This window comes from Lonchura striata, chromosome 3 (assembly GCF_050655825.1).
Source record: "Lonchura striata isolate lonStrDom1 chromosome 3, ASM5065582v1, whole genome shotgun sequence".
NCBI lineage: Eukaryota > Metazoa > Chordata > Aves > Passeriformes > Estrildidae > Lonchura > Lonchura striata.
In genome coordinates, this window is record NC_140705.1 from 115135669 (window position 1) to 115152679 (window position 17011).

At 46.8% G+C, this 17011-nt stretch overlaps 1 protein-coding gene across 13 annotated transcripts in view; it reads left to right on the forward strand.

The window, feature by feature from the left end:
- The first annotated feature begins 9 nt into the window (after positions 1 to 9).
- ARHGEF33 (Rho guanine nucleotide exchange factor 33) overlaps positions 10 to 17011 on the forward strand; it is a 33668-nt gene continuing 16666 nt past the window's right edge. Inside the window, exons 1-5 of one of the 13 annotated variants that reach the window (XM_085576168.1) lie at positions 14 to 162; positions 3163 to 3218; positions 8238 to 8392; positions 9868 to 9972; positions 11639 to 11688. In XM_085576168.1, coding sequence (XP_085432294.1) covers positions 9951 to 9972; positions 11639 to 11688 — 72 coding nt within the window. In that variant the 5' untranslated portion in view covers positions 14 to 162; positions 3163 to 3218; positions 8238 to 8392; positions 9868 to 9950. The other 12 variants (XM_085576170.1, XM_021538584.4, XM_021538583.3 and 9 more) reach the window with 12 other exon arrangements.

The window sequence follows — 17011 nt, forward strand, 5'->3', positions numbered from 1 at the left end:
CGCTGCCCTCACGGCGGCCCGGCGCTGGGATGGCGTGTGGCTTTGGCTCCGCGTGTGGGGCTCTGACGGCGACCCCGCTGCCTGCTTCTCAGCAGGCACGCTGGTTTTTGAAGTATCTCTCGTATTCCCGAGTAAAGACGAGAACGATGCTTGAAAATCTTGGTAGGCGCTCGCTGCACCAACCCACAAGTTACTGAGGGAGCTGGGGGGCTCGGCCTGGAGAAAAGGAGGCTCAGGGGAATCTTTGTCACTGCAATTCCCCGACAGGAGTAGCCACGCGGGAATCGGCCTCTCTTCCCAGGTTACAGGTCACAGGACGAGAGGAAACGCACTCAGATTGTGCCGGGGAAGGTTTAGATTGTATATTGGCAAGCGTGTTCATGGAAAGGGTGGCCAGGCCCTGGGACAGGCAGCGCAGGGAAGCGCCATCCTTGGAAGTGCTGACCCTGGGCTGTGGCACCTGGGCACGGCCGTGGCATGGTGGCGGGCCTGGCAGCGTCGGGTTAATGGCTGCACTCTGATCCTGGAGTTATTATCCAACTTGCACTACAAAACTCAGTCTGTGGGACTAAAAGGGGGGAAAGTTGTTATGAATGAAGTTCTGTATGTCTAATTTGCTAAACAACAAAATTGAACTTAGCAGCAATTTTAATTGAACAGCAATTTTGTATAAATTAATACAATCAAGCATTATTAAAAATTTGGCCCCTTAATCATGCTTAATTAAGTATGATTAAGGTTCGTATAAAGCATAAGCAAAACTGATCGGGGTACGGGGAGGGTTTCTCACCCTGTCTCATGTAAGAAACAAAGGAATCCGAACTAAACCCTATGTACTGTATGTTAATACATATTCATCAATAATTTTCCATAATTCTCCTCCTATTTTCGATTCTTGAAATCTACGTTACTATACTGCATAGCCCATGCTCCACTTTTTGCTAGGGAGCCTCCTGGATTTTCAGTGGTCTTTTCAGAGGAAGGCTCACCGTCTTCCTCACTGCCTTCTGAACAACCTCGCAAGTCGCATGTGCATTAAGCTTTAAGCATTATGTTCCAAATAAGCCTTATTATTTCATAGATAAGACAACTACTTTAGATTCCATACCTGGAATTGTCCCAGCTTTGCTCATCCCAAGGCCGATTCTGCTTTGGGAGTCATCCCAATTTTGTTTGTCCCAAGGCTGATTCTGTTTTAGGATCTTGCTTATCTCAATAATACATCCTACATCCTGTTTTTCACATTTAACATCTGCAAAAAAAACCATCTGCTTTGTAACACTCATCACATACACTTTTCCTTTTTATTTTATAGCAATTATTATCTAAAATATTGATATAGTTACAATTTAGTTAGCACAAATCATACCCATTTATTACAAAGTGAGGGTGACATTGAGTGACAAGAGACCCCAAAGCTGTGTCACTGAGGTGGGGAAGGCCTTTCTGTAGATCCCTGCATGCACAGGTCACCCATGACAGCTGCCCTCCAGCACATCCTGTTGGGTCTTGACTCTATGGATGGACACTCCACAACTCCAGGCAACCTATACCAGGTTGGAGTTTAAAGAAAAAAACTACCACAAAAATAAAAAAGAAAATGTACACATTGGTTTGGCTGTCTAAAACCCACCACAGCCCCCAACAACCCAGAGACAACACCTGCCATGAGGGTGTTTCCTCAGGGTCCTTCTGTGGATGGTGGCCGTAGCCACCACTCTGATGGTCCATTTGGGTCTGCTCTGCCCCATAAAGGCTCCCCACCACCCCACAAAGGCAAGAATGGTTCACAGGAATGCTGCTCCATGGACCCACCTGTGGGAACAGCCTGTCCACAGGAGATGGAGAGTCAGCTCTGGGAGAAGTGGCTCTCTTCAGATAAATAAATGCATTGCATGGCCTCATGGGGTTTTGCCTCTCAGATGCCTTCTTGTCCTGAAGTGAAAATACTTCTCATATACATATATACACTATTCTCATTTTCTAGAGGGGGACTGCAAAAGAACACCTGAGATTGTGCTTGAGGGGAACAGTTAATTTTGTTCAATTTTTTTGTTTTTTGCTTCTGAAATAGCCAGCTCAAAAAAACCCACAAACAACCAAACAAACCCAAAAAACCAAAAAAAAACCCACCCTAAACCTAAGCAACAACAAAAACCAAACCAAAGCAAAACACACACACACAAAAAAAAAAGAGAAATACTGTGTCCTCTGTCCCTAATACTTGACTTCATAGGTAGCAGCATCTTCCAGAGAACTTCTGTTAATTTAGGAGCCTGTTCTTTCAGCTCCTTTGCTGGGGCTCCACATTTATCTACACTGCACAGCAATTATACCGATTTAGGCTGTGCAATTTCACATTTTCTGCCTGGAAGGTATCTTTGAAGCAGATCTGTCTTTCAGGGAGAAATTAGTCTGCCCTTTGTTACTGTGCCTCCTCCTTTATGTCTCCCTGTTCTTACACTTCAGAGTAATTCATGGACTGGCCCAAGCACTGTCCTGACAGCCCTGCCCTTGGGTTACCTGCATTCTCCACATGCTCCCTTTGGAGCAAAGAGCCCTCCAGTGAAGGGCTGATCCTCCTTAGGGAAGAACTGGAGCAAGTGTGGAGGGCTGCTGCTCCCCACCCTCCAAGCCCTTATTTATTTTTACTCAAAATTTTTCATCATTGACAAGAAACAGAAAATACTCAAGTGCTGGTTTGTGTTGCTGCTCCCCTGCCATGGCTACTTTGGCAACCTTGCCCTTGGCCCCCACGCCTAGGAAAGCCAGGCTGTCAGCAGGTAGGGAGGAACTGGTCCCATTTGCCTGTCCCCAGCTGGAGGTTGTATTTTTTGGATGCCGCAGGAGGTACTTAAGATCCTCTGAGCCTGGCAAAGCAGCACAGCCCCACATGGCCCCCGCTGCCGTCACTTCCCAGGGCCCTCCCTCCCCAGCCCTGTGCAATGCTAATTAAAAAGTCAGAAATTCTGCATCGCCTTCTTCCAAGTGCACAGTCCTGGTTTTTGCATGGGCACGCAAAGATGTGACCCGAAGATTATATAATTAGAAGGCTTTTGTTATGCTTGCATTTCAGATCAGTGATTAGCATGTGACAGTCCTGTCCCGGGAAACATCAAGTCACCATTGCTCTCCTCTCCCTCTCTCTCCTTTCTTGCACAGTGCTAATTCCCAACTCTAGCAACCACCAGTGCTGAAGGATCTTCAGCTAGCCTGGGGTAAGTTTAAAATGTACTCGGCTTGGGATGAAGAGTGGGGTTAATTATGCCATTTTTTGTATTGTTGGATAAAGCTAGAGTCATAAATAATTATATTGTGTGTGCAGCACATAAAATGATATTTAAAGTGTTTTGCATCTTCAGTGCCCATAGTTATTTTCATCTGATTTCTTCTAAGATTCTGAATGGAGATCTAGCTTCTTAGTGTGCTGGACAATCTTGTTAGGCTGCATTTATAGTGAGGTTTGTAAAATAGTTTAAAAAGACCTTTTCTTTTGCTCTCGCCATTTACAAGCTAAATTGAGGTGTCATGCTGAATTGACTTATTTGGATGATAGCTGCATTAGAGTTAGTTGGGGACAAAGTGCAAGAGTGATGAGAGTAAATAACTGATTTTTTGTTATCTGTTTAGAGGACTGGGGGTTGTTCTCCAAGTGAGATATTTAAAACAGCCAGCAATCTCAGCCAGCAGCACTGAGACAGTCACCAGGAAAATCCCAAGCACTTAGTTAGGAAAACTGTGGATGCTTAATAACTGAAGCAGCAAAAGTGCACATGGATTCCTGCACTGTTACCCATGTCATGATTTCAGAAGCAGAATGGGACAGGAAGCCAAACAAATAGTAACAGTTCTGCTCCAAGGCTAGGCTGTGAACACTTCACTAAACCCTGCCTGCTTGCATGCTGAAGCTTGGTGTAGTCCCTCAGTCTTTTTGATCTATGATCCTTTGCATAGCTGATCCCCTCCCCCAGTTGTGCCATTCCATGTGGGGAGAGTGCTGGGAGGGGGAGCATGGTCCCACAGTTGCAGTTCAGGCTGCAGGACCTGCCTCTCCTCTCTACACTGTGCATGGCTTTGTGCAGGAACCCCACTCCTGTGCTGCCTCAAGGGAACAACTCACTGGGACCTCATCCACCCCTCCCTCCCTCCCTCCCTCCATCCATCCATCCATCCATCCATCCATCCATCCATCCATCCATCCATCCATCCATTTCTCCATCCCTCCCTTCTCCCTCAGGGATCTCACAGGAAGTGGGTGCTGGCCCAGGCTCTGTTAGCAGGTTGGCTGCTGTGCTGGGCGGGAGGGGTTGCAGTGCCAGCTGCCCATGCAAGGCATCAAGACAGGATTCTTTGCTGGCCACCAGTGGCCAGCAGCATGGCAGAATTTCTTTGGTTCCAGCAGATTTGGCTGCTGGAGAGGAGATAGAAACAAAAGGGGAAAATACATCTTTTTGCCATGATGGAGGAATCTGGTAGCTTTAACACCTTCAAATTAATCCTCTGGGGTTTGCTCTGGAGATATTATTCTGACTAGATGAGAACTGCAGGAGAGTAAATGAGTTTTAGTGTTCATCTCTGAAGAAACAAGCACGTCTTTGCCATTTCTTGTCCCTAAAGCAGGGGACCTGGGCTTGAATGGCAGCCTGGGAATGGCTCCATGTGACTGGTACTGAGCCTGTCCAGTGGGGAGCTTGCAGAAGAGCAATAACATCTCCTTGTTGATAGGGAACTACCCTGTGGTGGCTGGCCATGTCAGGCAAACCTCGGATTTGCCACAGGTGGAGGCCTGGTAGTGGTTTAGGAAAGGAGCTTCATGGAGGGCTTGCACTTGCTGCTGATGTGCACATGGGCACATGTATGTGTATACAGGGAGGGACTTACTCAGGACTGAGACAAAACCATGAAGGGGGGAATCCTCTCCAGCTTTTCTCTGCCTCAAGGGGGCTGTAAAGAAGATGGAGTCCAGAATCTTCCCAGAGGTGCACAGTGAAAGGCAATGGGTACAAGCTGCAGCTAAGGGAAACCCCAACTGGATGTAAGGAAAAATATTCTTCTTCAGGGTACTGGAGGGCCCAGAGTGGCTGTGAAGACTCCAATGTGGGAACTATCCAGACCAGATCTTGACTGAGTCCTGAGGAAGTCTGGCATTACTCTTGATTTGAGCAGGAAGTTGAACTAGAGCTATACAGGAGCTTCTGCTCACCTTGACTCTGCTGTGAGTTTAGGACTTGTCCACTGCCAGCAGAGGCATGGTATGACCAAGCAGCCCCCATCCAGGGTCTTGGGGCCAAATACCAATCCTATTCTCCAAGCCATTTCTTGCACCCTTTAGGCACAAGCCAGACTGCTTAGCCAACTCAGGCTCCCTGAAATCCTGGTCCCTGGTGAGGACAGTGTTAACAGCTTCCCCACCCACATCTGGGGGGAACAGAGGAGAAACCTTCACTCCAAACCAGGGCAAGGCTCATGTTCTGTTCCAGTGATGAGGAAGGGCTGATTAGTCTTGCTTCTTATATTCAGCAATTCAGGAGAGAGGCAATGTTACACGTTCACCAAGTACAGCAGTGAGCCCTAAATTCTGTAAAGTAGCCAATGTTAATGCAATTATTTAACATAACAAATAACCAAGGGGTAACTTAGGAAATTGCAGGCTGAAGATAGAGGACACATAAAGACATTTACTGTGGTAAAACAGGTAAGATTTCCTGGACCCACTTAACCAAGGTCAACCTACTTTGCAGTGTAGTCAGATAACAAAACTCCTGCTTTGCCTGAAGCAGGAGGGGATGGCAGCATCCCCCATGTCCCAGTTTCAAAGACTCACTCCTGAGCTCTGCAGAGGACAGAGACTGTGCTTAAACATGTCCTTAGTAGAACAGGCAAAAAGATATGAAAATTAAATCAGATAATTTCCAGGAAAATGCTGTTTCCTTTGTTGTCAGTGAAAACAAAGGAGGTTCATGTTTCTTTCATATCTGTTTTGTTTTTCCTACTTGTTCCTCTTGCCCCAGCATTGCAAAAGAAATTCTGAATTTTAAAACCAGTTCTCTGTTAAGCACACTAGTCCTAGTTCAACAGCCCAATAACAACAGTCTCAGGATTTTCCTATGGTGCTGATTAATTTAAATTTGGAGCAAAGTTTTAACAACTTTGCTAGTGAAGTTGAATTTATAAGTCTGTTTTGCTCAGAAACACACATTTAAATACTTTGTCCTCAAAACTTCTAGAGAGATTTAGGTACTTTAAAAACAACTCACATTCTTGTAATTTTCTGGAATACCTAATACCAAAAAAGTTGTTTTTTTTTTTTCTTTGCTGGAGAGGGCTGGAGCACAGAGCATAGGGTGATGACAGGCTGAGTGAACTGAGTTTGTCCATCTTGGGGAAAGGAAGGCTGGGAGACTTCTATAGCCACCTGCAACTACTTAATAGGCTTTTCTCACAGACACAATGAAAGGACAGATGGTCAAACTCCAACAAAAGAAACCTTAATTGTCCATAAGGAAAAATTCTTCCTCATAGAAGCAGCGTAGCCCCAGGAGGAGAAAGGTTGAGAATTCTCTAACCTGGGACATACTTAGACCTTGACTTAGTGTGGCCCTGAGCAACCTGGTCTAGCTTTGGGGTTAGCCCTGTTTTGAGTCAGGTAACTCCAGAGGTTCCTGCCCATCTAAACTCTATAATGACTGTAAGAGTCTTCAGAACAACAACAACAAAAAAACTGTTATACTATCAGCTGATTGAAAACAGATGTAACAAACTCTAAGATTTACCTCACTCTGGGAGCTTTCCCAGCCTATTTGTACAAATCCCACTTCAAAGGTCCCTCCAATTTGCTCAGGTTTTCCACATGCCTCTTCAAGGGATCCTCTGTCCTGAGAAGTCAGTGGATCTTCTTAGCAAGTGATCTTACAAACAGCTCTCTTACAAATAAGTTTATCTTTTCATTAATGTTCAATCTTAAAATGATGCTTAACCCCAAGTCCCTCCAGTGCTGTGCTGGAAGCTTTTCAATCCACATCATACCCTGCAGCAAGAGGCCAGCTGGGTATTCTGTAGCACTGGTAGTGCCACCACCCTCCTCTCCTGGGAATTCCACACTCAAAAGCTCTCAGGTTTAATGTGTAGGGCCAAAGCTGCACTGCTGACTGCACCAGAATCACCTGCTTCTGCTCTGATTTCCAGTAGCCACACAGGACTCTTGCATATTTTGCAGTTTTCCCATCTATGTAATGCTCTGTGCCTTTCTCTGTGCCTGCTTCCCTGAACACATCACCCCAGACTTCTCTGAACCACCTTGGCAGAGCTGTGCCAGCAGAGCTCTGTGCCACAATTAAGCTGGCTACTCCAGTCCCGTTAGCAAAGCTAAGGATGACTCACATCAGTCTTCTGCACAGCTGTGTCCAACAGGAATGGAGGTAGCAGGTTATTCTTGAGTCCTAAATCACATCTGGTTTCCTAGTAAGGCTGGACAAAAGCAGACTTGAATCAAACCCTGGAAAGGGGAAGTGTGGATCTGGGCAGGGCCCATATTGATGTGGGAAGTGTGAGCTGGTACAATCCATTTTTCTGTGTCTCTGCCCATGTAATTAATCAGGCATCGGGGTCCTAATCCCAATAGCAGGTGAGTGATGAGGTGCATTACCATGGGATTGGCTTGGGCACGGCATCGTGCCCTGGTGTCCCTGGTTCCCACAGAGGCCACACCTCTGCACATCGAGGTGCCCTGCAGCACTCTTGTTTCTCCCAGTCAGGGAGGCAGTGGGCAGAGAAAACAGGTACAGCAGTACAAGGGCTTCCTGAAGGGCTGGCAGAATTGTGCAGCAGCATTCTGAAGGCAGTATTTCTGTGGCCCAAACACAGGTCTGAAGCACATTTTGGGTGACTGGTTGCATAGCAAAAAGCTGACTCTTGGATGCAGAATGCCTGTGCAAGATGTTCATGTGCTGTTCAAACTACAGCATATTTTGATTCAGTGTTCATAGAGAAAGTATCTTGCTGAGGAAACAGTCTCTGTGGGATTACATAGAACCTTTTAGTCACCTGTCCATGGAAACACAAATGGCCTTGGGCTGGGAGGGAAGTGTTTGTACCAGCATCCACTCTGTGGTGGCACTGTGAACCCAAGCAGATCTTTAGGATGCTTCATTCTCTCTCAAATTGCTCCTCCTTTCTGTGTTGTCTGAACTTCGAGCAGCTCTGCTCAATAAACCCTTTCTGCATCTTTCTGCACTCAGGGTTCAGATCAGCTGACCCACCCCAGGGCTCACATGTGGGCAGCTCTAAGCCATGGGATGTTCCCAGTGACCAGCCAGAACCCTTCAGAGTGAGGACAGGAGTCCCTGCGAGGACGCACACCCCATAGCAGCCATGGACACAAACAAACACGAAGGTAAAGCATCCTCTTATTTCACTTCTTGCTCGTATGAAAGACAGCAAGAGAGAAACATGCTCTCAAAGGAGCTGTCTGCTGGCCACCAGCTGGGCTCCTGAGAGCACCTCTCAACCATGGCAGCTGTGGGCAAATGTTCAGTACTTTCAGTTTCTTAGAAATACCTGGGGGTTGACGTTTTTATTTCTTATTTTAGAACTACCTCCCTCTCCTCTCTGGAAAATACTCCTGTGGCATATGTGATGTCCAATGCGGGAAGTCATTCCTTTTCTTGCCTGGTGCCCCACTTCTGCCTTAGGATGTAGAGAGATTTCTGACTGTCCAAAGCTGTGTTTTACATAAGGGTGCTGTGATGAGGATCTGCTTCTCTCCCCCATGTGCTTTGTAGAGAGGGGTTCTTGGTGCCACAAGGCAGATATCTGCACCAATCCCAATCTTGCAAGCATCAAGATGTATCCAGGCCACATTGCTTGCATGCAATCAGTCCTTGCTAAGGTTGGCTGCATTCTACAAAGTATACAAAGCTCAAATACAGCGTTTTAGTGGTTACTGACTTCTTTCAGAGGAATGTGCTTTCCACCCCAAACCCCTCGCATTGTGCTTTGCCTTGCCACCTCAGAGGCACTGTGTCCATATGGTGAGGAACTCTTGGATCTATGAGCAGGGGAAGCAGCTCTAGGAGTGTCCACAGCTGTCAGCTCAGGAGAGAGACTGGACCACCTCTTTTCCTCTTAAAAGATGCTTGGTGGTGCCACGATTCATGGCATAGTTAACAGAGAAGTTAATTTCTCTATTAGTATTATGATTATTCTAATTTGATGAAACTAGGTCTGTGTACCTAGGCCCTTACACAACAGCAGACTGAAAAGGAAATTAACTCAGGGATTTTTTCCAATTAATTGTTATGCCCTCATGGGCTGCAGATGTTCACTGCAGAAATTGGGAGATAACCATGGTCCCTTGTTTCCCACAGTGAGACTGTGAGAAGCTTCCTCTGTTTCACATCTTTGCAGTGACTTTACAGAAATGATCTGGGTTTTGACTGGGTACATTCAGAGAGTGCTCATGGCAAAGGTGGGAGTAAACTCACAGTAGCAGTGATCCTCTCCCCAGTTCTGGTCTCCCTCAGGAGCAGTTCCTCACTTTTAGTATATCCAAGGATATTACAGACTGATCCACAATCAAATCCACATGAAAGATCCCTATGGATCTCTGCAGGACTGTCAGGCCCTCTGTCTTATGTATCAGATGGAAAGAAACCCAAAGAAAATTTGAGGAGGATCTTCCTTGCTGTGCTATGCTTCTACCTGACACCTCCAGTCCTTCACAGAGCTCAGCACTCAAAACGCCCACACAATGTTGTAAAAACAGCATTTCCTTGGCTCCCTGCACCTGGTTTGTGTTGTACTATTAATTCAGAAACTATTAATTCATGTCCTCGTGCTCTCTTTGAGACAGTCCTTACTATCCCACAGCAAGAGCCCAACAGAACTGGAATGGGCCTCAGTTTCCATGATTCAGGAGAGTCACTGTACACACAGCCCCAGCTCCAGGCACCATGAGAAAGCTTCAGACCAAAGGTCAGTTCCTAATTCATGTGGTTGCAGAGCAAATCTGGATAAAAAGAACCAGAAAGGCCAAAGCTGAAGATGAAAACAACCTGTAATTTAAAAGTTGAAATGCGGGACTTGGTGCAGGCTGGCTGATGAGTTCTGACCCCAAACAGCTGGCAGTTTGGAGTCATAGTCACCTCTCCCAGTCACCTGCTGCTTCTTGTTTTCCCTAGGAAGAAGCATGGGAGGATATTCCCCAGAGGGTCAGTGTCTGACCCAGCTACTCAACCCCACAGCTGAGAGAGCCACTAGCACAGGCAGGAAGTGGCACATGGGCAGAGAGGAGCACACAGCCTCTGTGCCTCTCCCTTCTGCACGTCACTGGGGAATTTGCCCAAGTTCCTCTGAATCAGGACAAATCCTATAGACAAGAACAGGGCCATTTCATAGGTGTCCTTGCTGGTAACCCACATTCCTCCTCAGGGGTAAAGAAAATCAGAATGGAGCTATGCCTTGTATAGCTCTGACTTCCAAGCTTCAACTTTCCACTGGCTGACTGTGCAGAATCCTCCCTGCATCCTTTTCCAGCCTCTGCAGGACTGAATTTCTGTGTTCTTAAAGGCCCAGGTTGGAAAAGCACCAAGCATCTGCAGCCAGCATGGAAAGAAGGAGCTTGGCTTCCTCTGGAGTTGGGCACAGGTTACTGGTTGTGTCTGTGACTTAACAGCAGAGATGAGTGAGGCAAATCCTTGGAGGCAAGAGAAAACCTATCTTGTGAAGTGACATTCCCAAGGGGAGGCAATCCAGATGAGGAATGGTGTTTTCTGGGAGTGAGATCCAGCCAGGCAGCCTAAGGGAGGGAATAACACTGTGGCCATTGGACTGCAATTACCTCAAAGGGCAACGGCAGCACAACCAGCAGTAATTTCTGTTGGACGGCTGACGGTTTCTGCACAAGACAGTTGGACTACATGACCTTAAAAAGGTCCTTTCCAACACAAAGGATTCCATAATTCCAGGATTAATGTCTCTGGAGTGTCCAAAATACTTCTGCAAAATAGATATAATGTCCATCAGCTAAGTCTGTTTCAGCAGTATTAAGTTGTACAAGATCAAGTGGGATCACCATACCACAACGCCCAGGAATGACAAAACCAATGAAAAGTTGTAATTTTGGGAGGTTAGAAAAGACATTATTACTGCTTGGATTGAATTGTGACAAAATAAAACTTGTAAAATATACAGATAAGGTATTTTGCCTTTTGTGGAGGTAATAGAAGTATGTACAGATATAGTAAAAGATAAAATTTACTGTTTCAGTAGAGAAACAGATCAGTAATGCATTAGGACAAAAACCCCGTTACCTAAGGCTGGTACACAAAACTAAACTTCACAGGGAGCAATTTAGTCCTAATTGCATATAGGAGTTTTCTCACTTCCTTGCATGGATCAGCTCTGGCCAGACAAAGGACAGCAAATAAGGTGAATTTAACATCTGAATTTAGGTGAGTCATTCCTATTTTATAATTGCAGTTTATTTTACAAACTATATGGTGTTCAGACCTCCTAAAGTGAGACTTGAGTCCTTTAAAACTGATTTGTTCCTCAAGAGGGACTTCAAAACCTCTGTTCCAGTTATTTATAGCAGCCATTATAAGTCATTTTAATTGACTGAAGTTCTTTATTCCCACAGGAGGGACTGAAAGTGTGCCTGTGAGTACCCCTGCAACACAGATTTCACAGGTAAAGATGAGCAAAATGCCCTCAATAACTCCAAGAGTTTAAAGAATTAGTAATATATAAACAGTAGTTAAAAAAGCTAAATTAAGTTGAAGGAAAAGTGTAGGCATTTACAAGGAACATGACAACCACAACATGCACACTGCATGAATAAATATCACACATCTTGGGCCTCATCTTAAAAGACCTTTCAGTAAAATTTCTCTGCTCACAACCAGTTGTATTTAGACAGGTGATTTGCGAGCTCAGCTAATTAAGCAACTGACATCATTAGCACCAAGCAGAGAATGTCAATTCACTGGGTGGCGGGGGGCGGGGGGGAGATTTCATGACTGAGCTCTGATGAGCTTTCAGCAAACCTGATGAACTGTCCAAAGAGCAAGGATGTGTTGACTGACAAGGGGCAGGGGTGTCTTATGCAGCAGGGGCTCAAGTCTTCCGTGGGCCTTTGGGTTATCCTGGCAGCCTCCCAGCTGCCATGGGGTGCTCTTGCCTGATAAATCAGAGCAGCCAGACTGTTCAGTCTTTCTGCATGTCTTTGTCTGGCCGCCCACCCGGAAGCTTGGAAATCCTGGTGATCAATTCCTCCTGAGCTCTGTGCCTTGTCTTTGGGGTAACATTTTTGCTGCAATTGGACACTACAGATGCTGTAAAGTTATCTATCACCACAGCTCAGGGAGTATCCGTCCCCTAAGATGCAGTTTCAGCCTTTCCACAGTGATGTTTCCTATGCATTTCCAGTCTGCTGGAAATGTGACAGAGTTTTAAGCACTTTAATCCTTGGTCTGGTTCAATATGGAACCGTAATCTGAGAGAGGAAACACAGCCCTGAAGTGGAAAGCCAGACTACTGGAGACCTCCCTTGTCACCATTGCAACACTAATGTCTGTAATTGCTTGCAAGTGCACCATGGCAGGAGGAGAAAGCACTGCTTTCCATGAACTACCCAGCACTTCTGTCATTTCATCCTCTTTTCCCATCCATCCAGCTTCAAGGGTCCAGCACAGTGCATCCAACATGCATGTGTGCTGGAAGCACCATGCACACATATTACTTTCCAGCTGACACCTGGGTACCTTAGTGAATCCTTAAATGTCAGTCACCAGCTGGCTCTTCCCTTCTGCTTCAGCAAGGGCACTGGATGATGCAGTTACCAAAAGGGGCTGCACAGGTGTGGAACAAGGGCTGATGAGTACTTCATGCTCCCTTTAAGTCATTGCTCTCTTCTGTTGCTCACCTACTCTGCTGTGCTGACTGTTTTCCTGCCATCCTTGCCTAGGAATATATATGCTGGATATACTCCTAGGATCAGCTTCTTTACCACTGTAAATCACTGCTGCTTTGCTACTATGAGGCACTGCAAGCCTTCCTAATGCTTGGCTGTAGGAGTGCTGCCCTTAAGCACAGGAATTAGCTGTTCTAAAAATTAGTTGTTTCCTTGTAAAAGCATGCATCAGGCAACTCAGAAAAATCAGATCCAGGGCTTGTGTGAAATGCTGGACTTTGTGCCAGATTGGTTTCAAGCAGTGTCCTCAGGCAGCCCTCCTCTGAGACACAATGTCTATTTACTTCTTCAGACCAACCCCAGAAAGATGTGCAGTGATAGAAAGTTGATAAGCTGGGGAAGCACACAGACAGTACTCCTTCATGGCCACAGAAGGTTTTGCTCTTTTCAAGGATATATATATATAAGGATATATATATATATATATATATATAATAGCAGAATTGTTCTGTGCAGTATTGTGCAGTATTTCTTTATCATGAGCCTATTTTCTACTGGTTTTGACAGGCTTCAGCTCAAGGTCCCAGACAGCAGGTCCTGTTCTAGTGTAAAGACTTAGGCAGCTGCCAAGGGTGCAGATGCAAATGGAAGTCCCTGTGGAGACAGAGCCCTGGCCAGTGCTGGGGGAAACCTGTGGGGACACAGCTACTCAGAGAAACAAGGGCTCCCTCTCATCCTTTCAGTGGCAGCCAGGACAGTGACCCAGTTCAACAAGGCTCTGCTGCCCTCTTTCCATCCCACTCCTTCCTTTCATAAACCATCTCCATCTGCTGTCCACAGCCATCTTCCACAGGCTGCCTCAAAGCTTTAACAAAGCTTTAGGCTGCAAGGACCATTGTTATATTTTACAAATGTCTCAAATTGCTGGTACCCACCAAGAGAGGAGGGGGGAGACTCTGCAGTTTTGCTGACTCAGCTCCAGGAAGCAGCATCAGTCCTGTGCACCCTTTGTGAACAGCATGGGTTTTCCACACAGAGCTGAAAACCATCAGGGCAGCAGGTGCAATAGGAGTCATGGGGCCCAAGAAAGACATAACTCACTACAGACACATGGCACTGGATGCCTCACTGCTTTGCTTTTTCAGGTTTGAGGGCCACAGTCCAAAGGGAGATGGGCACTGAAATCTGTACCTGGTACTAAATTATTTAGATGCCTAAATGCTTTTTTTGAACAGTTGTTGGACAGGTTCAAGGACTCCCTATGACTGTGCAGATTCATTTATCCTCTAGGCATTAGTTCAATTTAAGTTATTGTTTCTTAAATTCCACAACCTAAGTGTTAAATTACCTCTTTGCTCCCATGAATAAGTGAGCCAGGGCAACACATTACAGTTTAACACAATCTGTCCTTTTGGTATGTGTTGCACTTAGAAACTTAAGGAATACAGAGTTGGCTTGACTTTCCAGAGGGTCACAAACCTGTGAAGTTCCTCTCTGGTCCTGTAGGCATAGGACAGCCCTGTGGAGACAGAGCCCTGTCACCTGGGCAAGGCATGGGCAGAGCCTGATACCGCAATGGTTTCCATCTGTTTTAACAGCTTATGGGATTTAAAGGATGGTTTTCTACAGCTTGCTTTTAGAAATGACCTAAAACTAAAATCCCTAGTTAACCATGCTTGGCAAGAGTTTAAAGATAGCATGCTGTTCCTGTACCACTTTACTTGATTTTGGATCAGCTCTGCATCCAATGCAACAAGAATGTATTTCCTCTCTATGCCAACCCTGAACTGCTCATGGTTTCAGCACTTCTTGCTCCATCATACAAGCTCTGTGGCTGGTTGGTGTTTCTGGCTGCATTCATCCCTCAAGCAGCAACACAAGGATGCATTTCAGTGTCTGAAACAGCCACTGCAAGCTGCATGGGGCTGAGGAAGGATATATGGGGCAGGACAGACTCAGGCTGGGCTCTGGAGCACTGAGATGGATACACAAAGAAATTAAGCTAGCACTGTCACCACAAAAGCAGAGATTGGCCAAAAAGCAAATCCCAAAATAACAGGTCACTGTCTGCTCTTAGATGCAGAGAATATTTTGTCCAGGCTCTAATCCAAGTCTTTCCTTATGTTGGCTGAACTCTGCTTTCATAGACTGTTTCAGTGCACATGGATGCCAAAGTCTCTGCAGTGGTCCATTTTCGCTGATGCTTTGCTATTTCTTACTCTGAAACCTCAAGATCCGCAATGATTCCTATCCCTATACCCTTCAAAGGATCTGTGTAGTTTACCCCCTTTCTGGAAGCATCTGAGGGGGAGATGGCCAGGCTTGTGGGAAGAAACATTTCATTTTCAGCTTATTCTCCCCAGACCATGTTATCTCCAGGGCCAGCTCCAGCACTGCTCCACTGCTAGCAAAACCTGGGGCTGTGATATCTCCATCCTGAAGCAGATCTCTGAAATGGTTAGCATAGGTTACAATGGAATAGCATATTGCAGTTGGAAGGGACAGCTCTAGCAAATCAACCCTTTTCACTTGGAGGGCAGTGTGTGATGCCCAGACCTGATGCAGGCTGGCAGACTGTGCCTTGGTCACATCAGCTCAGGAGTAGAGTGTGTCAGGCACCTGTGAGCAGGGATGGGAATATTAACATTTTGCACAGTCACAGTACTTTATAACCCTCCCTACCCCTTCTCCAGGCGCATATGTTAGGATGTCTGATGATGCCATGACCATCTGGGCTGAGATATCAGAAGTAGTGTGGTGGCTGTCCTGAGCAGCCCCTCTAACCCTTCAGGCTATATTCACAGGTCACAGGGTGACACTGTGGCCAGAAGGGGTGGGGGAAAGGGTTTAGCCAAGGAGTCTGGAGCTCCAGCTGGCCTGGGGACTCAGGTTGTCATCCTGATGAAGGAAGGTGTCCTCAGCCTCCTGCTCCCCTCTGCCTGTCCCGGTGCCTGTGGTTCCTGTCAGTCCCGGTTCTCCTACCCCGGCACTCTGGAAATATGTGTCTAGCCAGACCAGAGTGGGGGCTGTGGGGTGAGCACTGGGGTAGCACCGGGGATGGCAGGCAGGCGTCCTCTGTAAAGACACTGCCAGTCTTGACCAGAGGGGGCTGGTGCATGCCATTGCCCCGAGGTATCGGAAGCCATCTCTGCTCCATTTGCAGGACTCAAGCGCCTGAGTTCCCGGGGTGGCTCTCCGCTTACCACCAGTGCTCCCGTTTTGGACTCAGTTTATAACCAGATGTTAGGCCGAATTTCTGTTGTAAAGGTAAAAACCTCTGTGCCGAAGCGCCTCGGGCTGCGACTCGCTGTGGGCTTTGCGCAGGCAGGACGAGCGCCTCGCTCACAGCCGTGGGGGCAGAGTCCAGCTCAGCAGCCAGAGCTGCTCCCAAGAGGGTGTTCCCTGCTTAGCTCTCCACCAGCTGCTGATCCCCCCTCACTGCCCACCTCCACACCTGCCCTGTCTGCTTGTTCTGCCAGCCTGGCTTGCCCCAGTCCATCTCCTGCTTCACTCAGCTATCACTGGCTGCCTCCAGCTTAGGTGGTGAGCTCTTCCAGCAGCACCAGGGCCTCTAGGGACAGAATATAGAGAGTGGGCACAGCATCACTGTATGCCAGGGAAAAACCTGCTGTTCCCTCCCCAGCACAAGTTAGAGCTGCCTCCTTCCATGGGAAGGGCCTGTGGCAAAGGACAGAGCTTCTCCACAGCCCTTGGAGAGAGAGGGGTTAGACCTGTGTGGGGAAGAGTACCAGCCCCACAAGCACATGTGGGAGGAGGACTTGCTCCAAACCAGACACGTTCTTGATTGCTCAGCTGCTTTGGAGATTAATAATCTGGCTGCTGTTATTGCAAACCTTTTTGGTGTGTTTCAGGCTGTCCTCTCCTACTACAGGCTGCAAACTGCCAGGGAGCCTGGAAAAACTCAAAAAAGTTTTAAAAAAAAGACTAAGAAAGGGGCACCTTGATTGCCCAAGACAAACACCTCCTACTCCGTACTGAGGCTGCAGCAGTGGCCGAACCTCTCCCCATGTTTCCCAGCCATGAAAGGAGGAGGAGAAAGAGCACAGCACCTTACAGAATGGGTTAGACCCAGCCTTTGTG